This window comes from Oncorhynchus mykiss, chromosome 20 (assembly GCF_013265735.2).
Source record: "Oncorhynchus mykiss isolate Arlee chromosome 20, USDA_OmykA_1.1, whole genome shotgun sequence".
Classification (NCBI taxonomy): Eukaryota; Metazoa; Chordata; class Actinopteri; order Salmoniformes; family Salmonidae; genus Oncorhynchus; species Oncorhynchus mykiss.
Window position 1 is genome coordinate 21,572,513 of NC_048584.1, and position 14,637 is coordinate 21,587,149.

General features: G+C 41.9%; 1 protein-coding gene across 2 annotated transcripts; it reads left to right on the forward strand.

Annotated features, from left to right (window-relative positions):
• Positions 1-522: 522 nt before the first annotated feature.
• On the forward strand, positions 523-13,896 carry LOC110499096 (thyrotroph embryonic factor). 2 transcript variants are annotated; one of them, XM_021575992.2, is made up of 5 exons: positions 523-793; positions 4,708-5,067; positions 6,254-6,474; positions 12,686-12,897; positions 13,366-13,896. In XM_021575992.2, exons 1-5 carry the CDS (start codon positions 718-720, stop codon positions 13,385-13,387), a joined length of 891 nt encoding a protein of 296 aa, XP_021431667.1. In that variant the 5' UTR covers positions 523-717; the 3' UTR covers positions 13,388-13,896. The 2 variants fall into 2 exon arrangements, with proteins under 2 accessions (XP_021431667.1, XP_021431668.1); XM_021575993.2 differs by lacking the exon at positions 523-793 and adding an exon at positions 3,304-3,682.
• Positions 13,897-14,637: the final 741 nt, after the last annotated feature.

Consider the following 14,637-nt stretch of genomic DNA (forward strand, 5'->3'; position numbering starts at 1 on the left):
AAAGCAGTAAACTTGGCTGAAACACCTGCATTTTGGAGCTACCTTACTCAAGAAAACAAAAAAGAGACAATGTTTGTATGTAGCTTTATTAACTCAATGATATATATATATATTTTTTTACATTGTTTGCAAACTGATATGTGACATGTATTAATGCAAAACAGGCAAGCCCCCCCCCCCCCCCCCCCCCTCACACACACACACAAATGCTATACCCCATAATCCTCTGCAAAATCCTATTTTCTGTGCAGAGAGCAAACCGCTAGCCAATTTAATTTACCGTTTACATATCTTTAGATCAGTGACCTATTTAGGAAAGACAAACGGTGAGGCATCTAATTCGTTATTTTTTTTGCCGAGCACGTAGACTTATTTCGTAACAACGTATTTTTGTTTCTTAGGTAATACAGTAAACGCATCCGATTGGCTTTCCCTATTTTGTCGGACAACAGGAGAAACCTATCACGACTCTCTCCGTAAGTTTCTAGCAGTGATTGGCTAGATCATGGGGGAAAATCGATGAGGGGCGGGATACAAACCTTGTGGTCATAAAAACGAGGTTTACATTTTCCACATGTCCATCAGTCTCGTTTTACATGTGGATATTTTTTCTGCTGTTGAACTTGGAAGCGTTGATAAATCTTGTCAATTTCATATATCTGCGCCAGTTTTTAATTGATAGTCAGACCAGGAGATCTTTAAAAACTTTTAGAAAAGATGTCTTCAGAGATTCCGGAGATTTTCAAAGCTTTGCTAGAGGACCCCTTCACTGTTCCTACATTTGATTACAACGGTAAGAAGAAGCAAAATAATCGTTCTTTCTTTGTGAACATTGTCAATAAATTGCGCTGTGTCTGAATGATAACGAATAATGTTTCCCCAGCACTATAGTAAACCACGCGCGTACCCGTGTTCCAACCATAAAACGTATTTGATACATTTGTTGCAAGCATAAACAATGTCCTGTCTGTGAACACTCTTCGACTATAAATACAAAATGTTGGAATAATTTCTCACTGCATGTCCTATATATTGCGTAACCTCAATAAAACCCTGGTGCCATTTTGACAGCGTCTCGGTTTAGCCTAGGCAATTTGATCACAAGATTGACCTCCGATTTAATCAACATGCCAGCATCATGTGGTGTGGGGGTTGACGGTAGAAGTAGGATTACGGTTTGTCATCGTTAGAGGGCTCTATTCACTTGTTCTGTTCTGGATGTGGTTGTGTTCTCTCATTTGTGAGATTGGATTGGATGTGATTTATATAAACAGTCCAAGCAGATGTTGTCAACACTTAACCAGATTGTAAAACAAGATTAGAGTAGATATGATTTTTCACTTAAATTCATGAGACAATTTAAACATGGACAGTTGCAAAATGCAAGTGGTGTCAGGTACTCCTAAACATACTGATCACACTCAAGATATAAATTACTCAGGGCATTCACAACACTTGAACCACTGACATCAACTCCCAATAGCCAAATACCACTGGACAGGACTTGGCACCTAAAACCTAATGATACAACCTGTCCACATAAGAGCTGTCTGGTATGCACTTGGTAAGGAAATGCTGGTAGCTTATAATATGACCTGTAAACACAGAGCTCACTAATCTTGTGATATCCTCGTCCCAAACCAATTGCTGATAATTAGACACATTCACACAAATGTTTGTAAGGCCGTGGGAGACACTGTTAAGTACACACATTGGTGCCCTTGGCTGTGTAGCGCGATCAAAGCCAAGTGCGTCATAGAGGAACCCACACACAATCTTGCCCAATGTTTGAGCTGCTGCCCAGAGGAAGGAGATAAAGGGCCCCACTGTTAAGCAAAAATATAAGCCAGGAGAGTTTCATTCCATCAGCCATCAGACTGCTGAACAGTGGGACATAGGACAGATGCATGCCCAATACAAGGTCGGAAAGTAGGTCGCAGAGGCTTTGAATAGGTGAAAATGTAAATGTGTGACTTGTGTACTAACTTTCCAGTTTTCTGTACTGCATGTGTATTTATATTGTGTCGTTTGTGTATTTGTATACTGAAGTCACAAAATTAATTTCCATGTAAATGGACAATAAAGTATATCAGATTGTATCTCTCACACGAGGGGAGGGGGACAAAGTGTAAGGTCATGCTGGCAGCGCCAGTAATTCCCTGGAGGTCCATCCCCTCGTCTTGATGGTGACAGATACACTCTTGTCTCCTGAATACCATATCACCCCTTTGGAAGGACTTTTTTATAAGGCCTTCATAGATGCTAAACAAATTATTCAGAAGCAAACATCCAGAGAGTGAAAAAGGGTGATGACACATTTGGCAAAATGCCAGATGTAAGGAGGACCTGATACAATAGCTTTTATACTGTATAGTAGGCCAATCAATAGCTTTTAAATTTGTGAAGCATCTATGTAGGCCTTGTAAAGTATTTATGGTGTCTTAAAGACAGTAGTGGATGACATCTATATTTTTCCCTCTTACTGTGGTGAGGATGCTAGACTAGCTCTCTATACAGACAGAACAGCACACTCTGTACTCTTGCAGTGATGCCCCCTAAAAAAATCTATTTTACTCCTCAGATTACAATACAAGAATGCTGTCTTTGCCTCTGCTTGATCTGTAGAAAACAAATGTTTGACAACTTGTGTATCATGTCTATCCCTATATCTAAATGTTTTGAGTAAGGAAAAAATCCAGAAAATCACATTGTAGGATTTTTAATGAATTTATTTGCAAATTATGGTGTGAGATCTCACCCAAAACTCAGATATAATTTACAAACAAAGCATGTGTTTAGTGAGTCCGCTAGATCCGAGGCAGTAGGGATGACTGTGGATGTTCTCTTGATGAGTGTGTGAATTAGACATTGTTCTTGTCCTGCTAAGAGTTCAAAATGTAACGAGTACTTTTGGTTGTCAGGAAAAACGTATGGAATAAAAATTACATTTGACTTTACTACATTCCAAAAGAAAATTGTCAAAAATATATAAATAGTAAAGTACATAAAATAAAGTAGTATTTTTACTTAAGTACTTTACACTACTATTCTCAGGTGTTTTGAACGTGGCATTACCATTTCCCACGAGCACGTGAAGCCAGCAGAAGTCTAACAGAATGGAGATGTCATTGGGGTTGCTCCCCCCTCCCAACAAATTTTCCTCTCATTTATGCAGGATTACAACGGATATATAATATTTTGTCAACCAATGGTGTCACGCCTTGCCTACGTCGCGCAAAGAATTTTAATATTCATAATGGCAGAGAAGAGCACCTATCCGGGCAGGGCTGTTTTATATTTTCTACTCTACGAGGTGCGATTTCTCTTGACCAAAAAAACGTTTTTTTTTTTTGTTGGATTATTTGGAGAATCGATCAGAATCTGAGAGGTTAACTAATGTCGAGTCGTTTGCTGCAACATAACCTTTAGCCTAATCTCGATGTCACTATCTCTGAACTGATAGGCTACTTTTTTTCACGGACAGGAGATTGGTAGGGTAGTCCAAGCTTCATTGTTGAAGTAGCCTATCTTTAAATTTAGTTGTTGCGTAATTACCGGCAAAAATGTCTGGAGAGGATCACAACCAAGAATGAAACATTCAAGGGGTCACCGGGTGCGTTTCCCGTGGTATTGAAGAAAATCATGTTAATGCCCCAACCGAATTTATTCGAGAGCGACGATGGTAAGTCTAGATGCTTCAGTGTGGGGGTTACACGCACCGTTTGTTATAGGCAACAAACTGAGAAGAGGCCGAATGCGAATACAATTTATGCAAAGTAGTAGCCTAAAATGGATAGGCTTACACAAAATCACATCCTGTCTGTTTGTTTCTATAGTGTTATGATCAACCAAGCATTCAGGTATCCTTTTATCTGAATTTGAACTAAAATTGGGTAGCTGCACTTCAGTTCTGTGGTTCTCAGACCGCATACACAGTTGACAGTAAATTCTTCTCTCCCAACTCCCTTCAACTCTCCTCCTCCTCACCACTCACTAGGAAGGTTTCCATTTACTCATCTCTATTGACAAAAGCAATGTCGCAAAAAAGAAAATGCGACACGTGTAAATGGAAATGGCAGATATAGTAGACATTTTCTAAAGATACACTCCCCCCTTCCGTTCGATAGGGGTGGATTATTCTTCTGACTAACTTTCTTTTTTGCGACAAATTATGATGGAAACGCACCCTAGCCTGCATATTGTATGCAAATTTAATAAATGTCACAAAAAATCTATGACAAGTTAATGGAAACATGGACAGTGATTTTTCAGGTCACAAAGTCTGAGTTGGATGACCGTTCAAAACGATTTTCGTTTCTTCGAGTTACCAGTGGTCTTGAACGCATTGAAGCAGGAGATTTTTCAGTTCCCAGTTGTTTTGAAAAACGCATATATTAATAGGCTAGGTCACATATTCGTCTGGCTAGTGTCAAGGGCCCCTTTCCACCAAATAGTGATGTAGGCCTAATATTTCATCATATCTCTTCCATTGGTTGAAATATGGTGCCTGCATGATCAGATTTGTGGGTTTGGTTCTCACATGGACCACTTATATGGAATATGTCCCGAGTGTAAATGGATTAAACCATTTACTGAATGACCATGTCAAATAAACCCATTTACAATGCCTGTCTTCTCGCAACTTGTTTTATCATGCTTGCCATAACCCATAATATCATACAAGGCTCTTCTGTTTTGCTGCCACAGACAATGACAAGGATAAGCTTTTTACGGGGGACAATGTGGACCTTGGAGGAGGGAGCGGGATGGGTCCGTCGGCCGCCCTGACCCCCGCCATCTGGGATAAGACCATCCCGTACAACGGGGAGACCTTTCACCTGGAGTACATGGACCTGGAGGAGTTCCTCATCGAGAACGGAATCCCCACCTTGTCCCTGGACAATGCTCTCAACATGGAAATTGCAGGGAAGAAGACAGAGAAGCCAACTAGCACCACGACAGCCCCCGCTGCCCCAATCTCCCTGCTGCCGGTCCTGGAACTAGACCAGTGTGAGGAGGAGGTGGTCACCGTCACCCTCAACAGTGCTGATATCACAGCCAACATCGGTAGGCTACACCTGTGAAATCATTAGAGCCTTATGCACTAATGGTCTGTTAGTGTTATTACATAGAGAAGTACCCTAGTAGTTACATGGTATAATACATAAGTAATACAAAGCGTGACTCAAATGTATTTAAGATCAAAGTAAACCAAGTAAGTTGTTCTTGGTTCTGCCATAGACAGTCAGACATGTCTGAGCACCAAGGGCACACATGGCACATGTACGGAGAAACACATACTGGTTTGTTTGAATGTCATTCAAGGCTGTATGTACTGTTGTGTGTGCTGCTGTAGATGGTGGTAAAAATAGATCCTAGCTATGCTGAGTGGTCAAGACAACCGTGGTGTTTATTACGAGCTGACCAACAGATGTGGGCTGGGCTACATGAGGCCATCTTTATCGAATGTAGAAGTGTGGATTTATTTTTTAAATTCTCCAGTTCAGGATATAAACAGGTTAGAGCCAAATGTATGTTTCTACCGAACAGAATGTTCCATTTACATTGGGAGCATTTATTTACCCTTAAAACTGATTGTAGCATTTACCCATCAACCAGTTAGGTTCTGAACAAATAGTAATGACTCAAACGGACTAGAAAAAGCTCAAGCCAAGTTTATTCATCCCATTGGGTCAAACAGCTAAAAAGACAAGCTATAAAGATACAAGTACATATATTTATAACCTCATACTAGGCGGGGTCAACTCCTTACACATCTAGACAGCCAATACATGTCTGTTGCTAGGCAGGAACTTCATTGGTTCCTCTTACTGGTGTAGTCATGGCCCTGCCTGATGCTAGAACCTTTGTGGGCGTGGAAGTGTATGTGTGTGAGAGAACTGTAAAGAGGGTTGTTGTGGTTGGCCCCTCTGGACAACCTTCCAGAGGTTTCTTCTAACTTCTTCTGCTGACTTGACCTCAAGCCAAATTCCTCGCTCCTCTTTAGTTCCGCAGCTGGCTTGCCTTATCAGATATTAACTGTTGCCCTTTGCCTCCCTCAGTAACTTTCGATACACATTCCTTATTCACCCTTCATTGACACAGAATATGAACAGTTATCATACATGTAATGAAATCCATATGTTCTTATATAGTGACAGGAATAAGTATATTTCAAGTTAGAACCCAACAAACCAAAACGGTATACTTGAAACCTTAACCTAATGCTTGGTCACCTGTATCTCCCCCACAGAGGTGGTGACAGACAAGGACAGGCTGACCCCTGAAACCATCGACCCGGAGGAGATTGAGGTGAACGTGAACTTTGATCCGGACCCTACGGACCTGGTCCTGTCCAGCGTTCCTGGAGGAGAGCTGTTCAACCCACGCAAACACAAGTTCTCAGAGGAGGAACTCAAACCACAGCCCATGATCAAGAAGGCCAAGAAGGTGTATGTACCTGAGGATTCTAAGGTAAGTCAGAGACATGGAGGTCGGAAACGATGATATGGGTGTGGTAGGTAGGTGTATACGTTTTCTTTTCAAATTCCAAGAAGAGAAATAGGATGTTTTTTTTTTTTTTTTAAATAGTTATTTAATTGTGGTTTACAGTACCACCAGTTAGTTCATAGAACAGTGGTCACCAACTGCGACTGGTTGATCTTCAAGGCCTTCCTAGTCGATCACCAAACATTTCTGTAGAAAAGCCAATGATGAAGGCTTGCTCCTTTTTTTTTGTGTGTGGCTGTGGCTAAATCGAGTGTCACCTTGCCTACGGCTTCCAGCAAAGTTTGATATTAGCCTACATGAGATTTCATAACTTTTAAAAAACCATGACCTGAGAGAGAATGTAAGGAGTTGCTGTTTTTATAAGTGAGTTTATGTTGAAGTTTTTATACAGCACTGTCAACACTGTTTTTATTCAACACTATTACACAACATAAAATGCGCTTCTTTGTACTACCACTCGCGCTGCAGCTGCTTTGAATTAGTAGCCAAGTGTATTGATAGCCCTGCGTTTTTATTATTAGCAGCTTGACGTGTCTATTTTAATATCGAGAAATATTTCACTTTCTCTGGTCATAGGAACATGCATGAGGCAGATGCTGATGCGGTGCGACTCGAGTTTCGCCATCAGGTGGAAGACCCTGTCCACTCTCTGGTCAGTCTCACCGGAGGAAAGGAAGGGAGAGAGGGACCAAGAGAGGCGGACCCTCTGCTGCTCTCTCCCTCCCTCCGCTGAGACTAATGCCTTGTTCAAAACAAAAGGAAACTCAGAACTTGGACATCTCCGACTTCAGTCTGTTCAAGACAAATGGGAACTCAGAAAAAAACTAGATCCGGCTGGGGAAAAATATTTTTGAACGGTCATCCAACTCCGAATTCCAAGTCAGAAACTCAGGCCTCTTTCTAGCACCCCGACCTGAAGATCACTGACTTCATGATTTAATTTAGTTTTTTTTCCTCCAGAGTTCCCAGTTGTCTTGAAAGCACCATGATCATCAGATGCAGGTACAAATTATTTCAATTTATGCTCAGCTGTGCCTTGCAAGTGCTACACAAACTGATCTATTTTGTTATCAAAGCTCAAGTGTTAAAATATACTGAACAAAAATATAAATCAGTCAATTGAAATAATTAAATTAGGCCCTAATCTATGGATTGGACAGGGACACAGCCATGGATGGGTCTGGAATGGCATAGGCCCACCCACTTGGGAGCCAGGCCCACCCAATCAGAATTTGTTTTTTCCAACAAAAGGGCATTATTACAGACCAAAATACTTTCATGAGCTACCCGGGTGGTTGGTCTCAGACGAAGAAGCCGGATGTGGAGGTCCTGGGCTGGCGTGGTTATATGTGGTCTGCGGTTGTGAGGCCGGTTGAACGTACTGCCGAATTCTCTAAAATGACATTCGAGGTGGCTTATGGTAGAGAAATGAACATGAAATTATCGGGTTGCAGCTCTGGTGGACATTCCTGCTGTCAGCATGCCAATTGCACGCACCCTCAAATTGACATCTGTGGCGTTGTGTGACAAAACTAGACATTTTAGAGTGGCCTTTTATTGTCCGCAGCACAAGGTGCACCTGTGTAATCATGTTTAATCAGCTACTTGATATGCCACACCTGTCATGTGGATGGATTAATTTGGCAAAGGAGAAATGCACCTAACGAGGATGTAAACAAATTTGTGCCCAACATTTTAGGGAAATACGCTTTTTGTGAGTATTGAACATTTCTGTTATCTTTTATTTCAGCTCATTAAACATTGGACCAACACACTACATGTTGCGTTTTATATTTTTGTTCAGTGTATATAATATGGTCTGAGAAGAACAATATTGCCAGGCATATATGTGCTGAGAGAATGTATTCGGCCTACCTACTGCACAAACCTCATTCCTACAGAACTGTTTTTATTAGGTTAATGTAGAAAAATAAGTCATGCAACAACAACAAAAATTATAATCTGAGCAGTTGATCTCTGCTTGCTTTTTGACTATAGCTCAGCCTTCAACACCATAGTACCCTCCAAGCTCATCATTAAGCTTGCGGCCCTGGGTCTGAACCCCGCCCTGTGCAACTGGGTCCTGGACTTCCTGATGGGCTGCCACCCGGTGGAAAGGGTAGGTAACAGCACCTGCACTTCGCTGATCCTCAACACAGGCCCCACAAGGGTGCTTGCTCAGCACCCGCCTGTACTCCCTGTTCACCAATGACTGCGTGGCCATGCATGCCTCCACCTCAATCATCAAGTTTGCAGACGACACAACAGTAGTAGGCCTGATTACCAACAATGACGAGACAGCCTACAGGGAGGAGGTGACGGCCGTGGCGGAGTGGTGCCAGGAAAATAACCTCTACCTCAATGTCAACAAGAATGAAGGAGCTGATCGTGGACTATGAATCTAATTTTATTTGTCACATGCGCCGAATACAACAGGTAGACCTTACAGTGAAATGCTTACTTACAAGCCCTTAATCAACAATGCAGTTGTATTTTTTTGAAAGTGTTAAAATATTTACTAAAATAAACTGAAGTAAAAAATCAATTTAAAAAATGAAGGAGCAAGAATAAAATAACATTAGCGAGGCTATATATAGGGGGTACCGGTACAGAGTCAATGTGTGGGGGCACTGGTTAGTTGAGGTAATATGTACATGTAGGTAGAGGTAAAGTGACTATGCAAGGATATTAAACAGAGTAGCAGCAGCATAACAATGGCAGGGGGTGGGGGGTGGACAATGCAAATAGTCTGGGTAGCCATTTGATTAGCTGTTTAGGAGTCTTATGGCTTGGGGGTAGAAGCTGTTAAGAAGCCTTTTGGACCTAGACTTGGCGCTCCGGTACCACTTGCCGTACGGTATCAAGGAGAACAGACTATGACTAGAGCGGCTGAAGTCTTTGGCAATATTTTGGACCTTCTTCTGACACCACCTAATATAGAGGTCCTGGATGGCAGGAAGCCTGGACCCGGTGATGTACTGGGCCGTACACACTACCTTCTGTCGTGCCTTGCCGAGCAGTTGCCATACCAGGCGGTGATGCAACCAGTGCTCTCGATGGTGCAGCTGTAAAACGTTTTGAGGATCTGAAGACTCATGCCAAGTCTTTTCAGTCTCCTGAGGGGGAATAGGTATTGTCATGCCCTCTTCACAACTGTCCTGGTGTGTTTGGAACATGATAGTTTGTTGGTGATGTGGACACCAAGGAACTTGAAGCTCTCAATCTGCTCCACTACAGCCCCGTCGATGAGAATGGGGGATGTGCTCGGTCCTCCTTATTCTGTTGTCTACAATCATCTCCTTTGTCTTGATCACGTTGAGGGAGAGGTTGTTATCCTGGTACCACACTGCCAGGTCTCTGACCTCCCTATAGGCTGTCTCATCGTTGCCGGTGATCGGTCTACCACTGTTCTGTTGTCGGCAAACTTAATGATGGTGTTGGAGACTGCATGGCCAAGCACGACATGAGTGAACACGGAGTACAGTAGGGGACTGAGCACGCACCCCTGAGGTGCCCACGTGTTGAGGAATTGGCGTGGAGGATGTATTGTTACCTACCTTACCACCTGGGGGTGGCCTGTCAGGAAGTCCAGGATCCAGTTGCAGAGGGAGGTGTTTAGTCCCAGGGTCCTTAGCTTAGTGATGAGCTTTGAGGGCACTATGGTGTTGAACGCTGAGCTGTAGTCAGTGAATAGCATTCTCACGTATGTGTTATTTTTGTTCAGGTTTCTTGGACAATGGTGTTGTGAGCCATGACAAGCCTTTCAAAGCGGGATTTATTATAAGCGTCCGGATTAGTGCCCCGCACCTTGAAGCGGCAGCTCTACCCATTAGCACAGTGCGGATGTTGCCTGTAATCCATGGCTTTTGGTTGGGGCACGTACGGTCACTGTGGGGATGATGCCATTGATGCACTTATTGATGAAGCCAGTGACTGATGTTTTCCTCAATGCCATCGGAACAATCCTGGAACATAGTCCAGTCTGTGCTAGCTTAGCATCTGTGTCATCTGACCACTACCTTATTGAGCGAGTCACTGGTACTTCCTGCTTTGGTTTTTGCATGTAAGCAGGAGTCAGGAGAATAGAGTTATGGTCAGATTTGCCAAATGGATGGAGTGGGAGAGCTTTGTACGTGTCTCTGTGGGTGGAGTAAAGGTGGTCCAGAGTTCTTTTTCCCTCTGGTTGCACATTTAACATGCTGGTAGAAATGAGGTAAACAGATTTAAGTTTCCCTGCGTTAAAGTCCCTGGCCACTAGGAGCGCCGCCTATGGATGAGCATTTTCCTGTTTGCTTATGGCCTTATACAGCTTGTTGAGTGCCGTCTTAGTGCCAGCTTCGGTTTGTGGTGGTAAATAGACAGCTATGAAAAATATAGATAAACTCTCTTGGTAAATAGTGTGGTCTACAGCTTATCATGAGATGCACTACCTCAGGTGAGCAAAACCATGAGAGTGGAGTTAGGTGGTGAGGTGCTGACTACCAAAACCTCTGTTAGCTACTTGGAATGTATCCTTGGTGGAAGCTTGGGAGGTGTGAGCATGGCCAATAAGGTGCTAGGGAAGGTTAATGCCAGGACTAAGTTTTTGGCTAGAAAGTCCAAGCTGCTTGATAAGGACTCCATGAAAGTGCTAGCTACTGCCCTCATTCAATGCCATTTTGACTATGCTAGTACTTCCTGGTTTGGGGGCTTATTCAAACTTATGAAGGGGAAGCTCCAGATAGTCCAGAGTAAGCTGATCAGGGTAGTAATGAAGGTGAGTCCATGTATTCACATAGGCAGGAGCTGCTTTCAGGAACTAAACTGGCTGCCTGTTGAGGCTAGGGTGTCCCAGATTAGACTCGGTTTGGTTTACAGGAGTATTTATGGTCCTGCGCCCAGATATCTAAGTGATTTACTTTCCTTGTGTTAGGGATGCCCACGATCACAGCACCAGATCAGGTGTTGCTGATGTGTGCTTATATAGGTTCAGGAGTAATGCTGGGAAAGGTACTTTCTTGTATACTGGAGCCTCAGAATGGAATGAGTTGCCTCTGCCTATAAAAACAGCGTCCTCTCTGGACAGCTTTAAAAATAAAGTAAAAATATGTTTCATGTCCTCTGTGCCCATATGAATAACCCCTATGATGTAACTGGAATGATGAGATAGATGTTCTTCTTCTATGTTTTTGTTTTATTATTTTACTGCCATACTGTGTTGGATCTTGTCTATCCATCTTGTCTCAAGAGGACCACAATGGAAATAAGTCCTAGACTTTGTGTGTTATCCTCAATGATTTTATTAATGTGCGCATGTGGCCAGTCATTCCATGTATATAGGGCAGCAGCCTCTAAGGTGCAGAGTTGAGTAGTCGGGTGGAAGCCAGCTAGTGACGGCTATTTAACAGTCTGATTTTAGTTTAGTTTATTAATTCGACCATTTAAAAAAAACAAGCACACATAAAACTTAAAAGCCAAGTTTTATGTGTGCTTGTTTTTTTTAAATGGTCGAATTAATAAACTAAACTAAAATCAGACTGTTAAATAGCCGTCACTAGCTGGCTTCCACCCGACTACTCAACTCTGCACCTTAGAGGCTGCTGCCCTATATACATGGAATGACTGGCCACGTTAATAATGGAACAGTAGTCACTTTCATGTTTATATACTTCTTTACTCATTTCATCTGTAAATACTGTATTCTATTCTACTGTATTTTAGTCAATGCCACTCCAACATTGCTTGTCTTAATATTTATATATTTCTTAATTCCATTGTTTTACTTTTAGATGTGTGTATTGTTGTGAATTGTCAGATATTACTGCACTGTTGGAGCTAGGAACAAGCATTTTGCTACACCCGCAATAACATCTACTAAATATGTGTATGTGACCAATAAAATTTGATTTGACTGCGAAAGTGATCTTGACTCAAATGTTGGTGACCACTGTCATAAAACATTCAGTCATTCTGAAGGTCTTTTTAAATGACCTAGCGCCAGTGAGGGGAAAACTAGCTTTTGCTTTTTAACAAAGCTTTCAATAACTTAGCAGCAACATTGGACGCTTTCAATAACACAGCAGTGACATTGAATTGAAAGCGACCTTAATGCTCTCATCATTAAGGTCGCTTTCAATAACAACCCTGTTCTCTCTCTCTCTCTGCTCTTTCTCTTTCCCCCTCTCCTCCTCACAAGGATGAGAAGTACTGGCAGAGGAGGAAGAAGAACAACGTGGCGGCAAAGCGTTCCCGGGACGCGCGCCGACTCAAGGAGAACCAGATCACGGTGCGGGCGGCGTTCCTGGAGCGTGAGAACACGGCGCTACGACAGGAAGTGGGCGAGCTACGGAATGACTTTTCCCGCAGCAAGAATGTTGTGGCCCGCTACGTGGCCAAATTCGGAGAGCTGTAAGGGACCAAACACAGACAACTGCCGGCCGTTGCACACAGATTGCATCAGCTATTCACCTCATTTTGGTCAGGGCACTAGTAGCAACATCCTTTGTTTGTGGTCATAAATCAATTGTGAATATCCCCTGTTGCACTGCTCACATTAGCTGCATACGAAACAATGAGAGACAGATGCAGTAAATATGAGCTCCTCCTAAATATGAGACAGATGAGGAAAAGGAAACGATGACATCACGTTGAGGTAGAGAAAGGCAGGCATATTATTGCAATGAATACACTACAAAATAACCAGTGAGACATGACCTTATGTGTTTTGCTCCTTTATAACACCTGTATAACACAAGTTTGATGGGTAGAATTGATGAATAATGTGGTAATGAAACATTAACCTCCCCTCGTCACCTCATGTTAACTCCCCGTCTTCCTTTCCTGGTAAATAATCTACTTTTTCTCTTCTCTTTCAAGTGCATTGCTGGAAGACCAGTAGACTATTATTGATTTATTTGTGGCGTGGGTGAAGTAATTTAATCAAATACAATGGATAGATGGATCAGAAGATGGAGTGTGGAAGAGTGTGAATGATGTTGCCGTGTAGATACTGTGGAATTGTATTAGTGACCGCTGCTTATTGTTTTTATTTGACTTTTTATTTTATTTAATTTAGGGGGTAGATCAGCTTTAATATTGCAAATAGATTGTAGATTGTTCCATCAATGTAATTGTATGCATCATTTCTAATCCCCACCCATATATTTGTTTTGTAAATATATATTTTTATTTTCCCCTAACCCTACCACCCCTCCCCTAATTTGAGTAAACTAATGGACAACAACACTTTGGCTTTTTAAGGACACAGTGTATTTTACAATAGTTGTTTTTAGTCCCATCCTTCAGCTCCCCTCAACCCATCTCTGAAGACCATCCATTTTTTATTTAATTTTACCATATTTTTAACTGTGCTGTTTCACAAACGTTCTGAACCTATATACATTTTACGGACACAGTATATTTTACATTGGTTATCTTGTTATTAGTCCCACCCTTCAGCTCCACTCAACTCCTTCCATCTATCTCTGAACACCATCCAGTTTCGATTTGCCAGTTTTTATTTGCCATACATGTTTCACCTGTGCTGTGATGTTTCTGAACCTTTCTATTCTCATAGTTTCTACAGATTGTAAATTAAAGATATTTTTTTTTTGCTAACATTATTATATTATTGATGGATTGATTGACTTTTCAAATCACCCAGCAGTGCTATTTGCAGAGTTAGATCCAGGTAAATGTTGCTATTCTTCAGCCATTTATTTAACTTGGTTTTAACTTGTGGGAGTGCTTCTTTCAATACACTACAATGAGAATGTGTATTCTGATCATGTTTTGTACAACATTTGCTGGTAAAGAGATTGGGATTGGGGGGATAAGGGTGGATGACATTTTAGTAAACTCAAAAGGGCTTTTATTTTGGGGGGATTTTAGTCTAAACTAGCATGGATTGTCCATAAGCAGTTCTGGATTTCAGAACTTTGCTTCCACGTCTCCCGTTAATGTCAAAGGTTAATTAAAATACAATAACAAATTAATCCGGGGACTAATACGGCTTGGTAGTGGTTTTAAGACCATGTTAGTAAGACCTTCAATGCAAGTATTTTCCTGTACATGTTAACACTTGCTTCAAACTGTACATAATGCTTGGTAATATTTCAGTCTCTCTGTCTTGTATATTGTCCCATGGTC